The sequence below is a fragment of the Cyprinodon variegatus genome, unplaced genomic scaffold (genome assembly GCF_000732505.1).
Source record: "Cyprinodon variegatus isolate N-32 unplaced genomic scaffold, C_variegatus-1.0 Scaffold114, whole genome shotgun sequence".
Taxonomy (NCBI): domain Eukaryota; kingdom Metazoa; phylum Chordata; class Actinopteri; order Cyprinodontiformes; family Cyprinodontidae; genus Cyprinodon; species Cyprinodon variegatus.
Window position 1 is genome coordinate 1,410,256 of NW_015150567.1, and position 3,494 is coordinate 1,413,749.

Below are 3,494 nucleotides of genomic sequence, written 5' to 3' on the forward strand. Positions count from 1 at the left end.
TTCACATCCACCGTTTGTTCTGGTTCTACAGGCTTCACATCCACCGTTTGTTCTGGTTCTACGGGTTCACATCCACCGTGTGCTCTGGTTCTACAGGCTTCACATTCACCGTTTGTTCTGGTTCTACGGGTTCACATCCACCGTGTGCTCTGGTTCTGTGCTGAAGTAGCCTTCCTAACCTTCAATGTGGCTCATTTACCATTGCTTTAGGTTTGCTGTCGTGCTCCCACACTCCCTCTGAATCAGACATACAGGCTTCTGGGAAGCGGCGGATTTCCTGAGGGACGGTCCAGACAGAGACCAGGCCATTCTGGCAGCATCTGGAAAAACAAGAGGTTTCCTTAGAAGAGGCGCCGAGACCTCAGAGAAGGTGCTTCTGAGCTGCAATTTCTAATACTTCTACCAAGGTTCTTATGTGAGCTGGCACAGACCCATTCAGTGTTACGTACATGGCGAGCATGCTGAGGGGCTGCGGTCCTCGTCCGGACAGACCGCACCAGGCCACGCTGTTAACCAGGGACGGATGTCGCAGACTTTGCAGGCAGCTCCAGCCGGAACCACGACCTGAATCGCAGTCCCAGGCCGCCCACAGCTTCACGGTCTCCTCCTTAGCGCAGGTCAGTAAGATTTGGCCGTTTGGGCTCCACTTCATACTGGTGATGGACTCCTGAGAATGTGAGGTGGAAACAGACACCAGTTAGAGGAACGCCTCTGGAACCAGTCCGGCTTCTCCGTTCTGCTCCGGCTTACCTTGTGCGCGTCGATGACCACGATGGCTCCTTTCTCCAACGGCTCTTTGGAGCCGATCAGCAGCTTTCCGTCGGCGTAGCCCACGGCGAACGGACGGTCCTCTCTGAACCAGGCGATGTGCATCACTGCCACTGAAAAACGACATGCCGTTACTCCACCTGCAGCAGCACCTCGCCGCGCACAGGCAGGTGGATTCATACCATCCTTCCTGTAGCAGTGCTCCAGCTCCACGCGGTGCATGTCCGCTGCATCCAGAACCTCTATGAGACCCAGAGATCCATCCATCCGACCCACCAGCAGCATATCTTTGGGCTCCCCGCACCACAAAGACTCTGCCTCCTCTTCCGGCCACGCCAGCGCTGACACCCAGTGAGGCTGGACGTCCAGGAGGCCTTTACCGCCTGCAGGAATCAGAGGGTGACTAAAAGCTACGCTTAAGGTCACCTTGACAACATGAGGCTGTCAGAGGCTTTGGTCAGAGGTGAGGAGGAGGAAGGAAACTTTACCGTTAACTTGCCAGATGTTGACCATTTTCTCCATGGCTGATGCCAGATATCTTCCAGTCACACTCCAGGCCAGAGGAGACAGGCAGGGGTCGCTGGGGGAGCCCAGACCGGACATCCCGTCCTCCGAGGAGCCATCACTGAGCAAGGAGACAAACACAGGAGGGTCAGTTAGCGGAGACACCCGGCCTCCTACCTCCAACTGCTTTAAACGCTCTGTGAATACTCATCAATTTTATTGGTCTGTTTTTCGTGCCATGAAAAAAAAACATGTATTAGCCGCACTGTAATATAGGCCGCAGTGTTCAAACAGCGGGAAAAAAAGTAGCGGCTTATAGTCTGGAATTTACGGTAGTTTATGAAGTATGTTACCATAGAAACACCTTTTACTGCAGCTCTACTGCAGGTTTTTCTAAAGGACAACCAGATGTTTTCTATAACCCCGCCCCCTAAAAACACTGAGGAAAAAAAGAGGAAAACAATGCATCCTCATCCATCCTCCCCAAATCAGTAGCCTGTAGATCTGCAGCTCCACCTCAGACTGGATGGAGAACATCCAGTCTGAGGTGTCAGCATCCCTTTCCCCTTCTCCACTGAAGGTTCACGAAGTCGGATCAGAACCGGGTCTGCCAGTTAGAACCAGAGGAACTCACTCCTTGTTGAAGACGCAGGTCTGCTGCAGCGTGTACTGGCTCTTCGTCACGTTCCACACTCGGACCGTCCCGTCATTGCCGCTGGTAGCCAGCAGGCCTTTCTTGCTGCACCAGCTGCAGGTGATGACCTAAACCAAGAACAAGCATCAGGCGCTGAGCGGAACCAGAAATCAGACAGCTGCAGAGAGACAGCACCAACCCTGCTCTGGTGGGCTTCCAGCTTGATGAAGGAGCACTTCCGCAGGTCCCCCGCCATATCAGCGAAGGTCTGCGGACGGCTCTGGTTGTTGTCGCGGTCGTGGGCCGCCAGCGTGCGGACCAGCTGCTGGGCTGCCCACTGACGGTGCTGAGAGGACAGCCTGGATGACAGGCAGCAGGCCGCCAGAGCGTTGGCCAGCTCCAGAGGGCCTACAGCGGAAGGATTATGGGAAGGATGGGCATACAAATGCGCAATTAGACCTGCTCGACACGGAACAGAGGGTGAAGAACAGCCGGTGAGTGAGGGAAGGAGAACCAAAACCATGAAAACACAAACATGAAACAGAAGGTGACCCCAGTGACCAGACAGGATGCATTACACTTGAACTGAAGAAAAACATGGACTCTAAAACAGAATGTCATGATAACATGTCGACAGCGCTGAGCTACAAACCTCTTTTCTCCAGGTCGGCCTTGTCGTAGACCGGCCGCAGCCTGGCCCCCTTGTCGGCCAAAAGGGCCACCAGGGCCTGCGTCACCACAAAGTTCGGGGATGTGATGAGCTTGTTCTCCTCAGCCACGCCGCGCAGGAAGCTGGGCAGGAACTTCCTCTGGATGGGGTCATCCACCGTGGTCAGGTTCATGCCGGTGGCTGCAGAGATCAGATTCTGGAGCAGAAATGGAGCGGAGTGAGAGCGGATTCAGACTGGATCCCCAGCAGAACTCGGCTGCTGAGGACCTGAGGTGGAGGTGGAGGTGGAGGCGAGCTCCAACAACTTCCTATTTCACCACCTTCAGCGGATTCTGTTTAAACACCACCTGGATCCAAAGAGGCCCAGTACCTGTGTGCAGAGCTGCACCAGCAGCTTGGCGGCGTTGGGGCTGTTGGAGGCCAGGCAGCCCACGGCTGTGCTCAGATAGGCCAGACAGGAGATGGGTTTGCTGGCCTTGCTTGTCCCCCGGGGCCTTTCCGAGTGGCCCAGACCCGCTGCCGGACTGGTGGAGAGGCCGGCTCGACCCGCAGCGGCAAGGCACATGAGTCGGACCAGAGTCCTGATGTCGGTTAGGCCGAGGGACTCGAGTCCTGCAGCCAGGCTGCAGCTGGACCCACTGGGAGGGACAGAGAAAACAGAACCCTGCTGATCTATGGAGGCAAACTAAGCAATCCAGAAAAAAACCACTGAAAACGGCTTAATCAAAAAACTGTTTTGAGAGATTTCTTTCTTTATTTATTCATTCTTCGCACTTTACATTCTATTAGGGAGTATTAGGGCCAGGATTCTTACCAGGATTTGTAACATTACGACAATAAAATTGTAATGTTATGAGAATAAAGTCCTAATGAGGAAAATGAGGAATTCCTATCGGTATCGGCCTTAAAACTGAATAT

General features: G+C 54.1%; 1 protein-coding gene across 1 annotated transcript in view; it reads right to left on the reverse strand.

The window, feature by feature from the left end:
- herc1 (HECT and RLD domain containing E3 ubiquitin protein ligase family member 1) overlaps nt 1–3,494 on the reverse strand; it is a 65,781-nt gene that overhangs the window by 11,263 nt on the left and 51,024 nt on the right. Inside the window, exons 50-58 of the mRNA XM_015375187.1 lie at nt 2,947–3,214; nt 2,559–2,772; nt 2,106–2,314; nt 1,907–2,034; nt 1,257–1,393; nt 951–1,151; nt 751–881; nt 450–667; nt 200–320 (exon numbers count right to left, since the gene is read on the reverse strand). Of these exons, the coding sequence (XP_015230673.1) occupies nt 200–320; nt 450–667; nt 751–881; nt 951–1,151; nt 1,257–1,393; nt 1,907–2,034; nt 2,106–2,314; nt 2,559–2,772; nt 2,947–3,214 (1,627 nt within the window). The remainder of the gene's footprint in view (nt 1–199; nt 321–449; nt 668–750; nt 882–950; nt 1,152–1,256; nt 1,394–1,906; nt 2,035–2,105; nt 2,315–2,558; nt 2,773–2,946; nt 3,215–3,494) is intronic.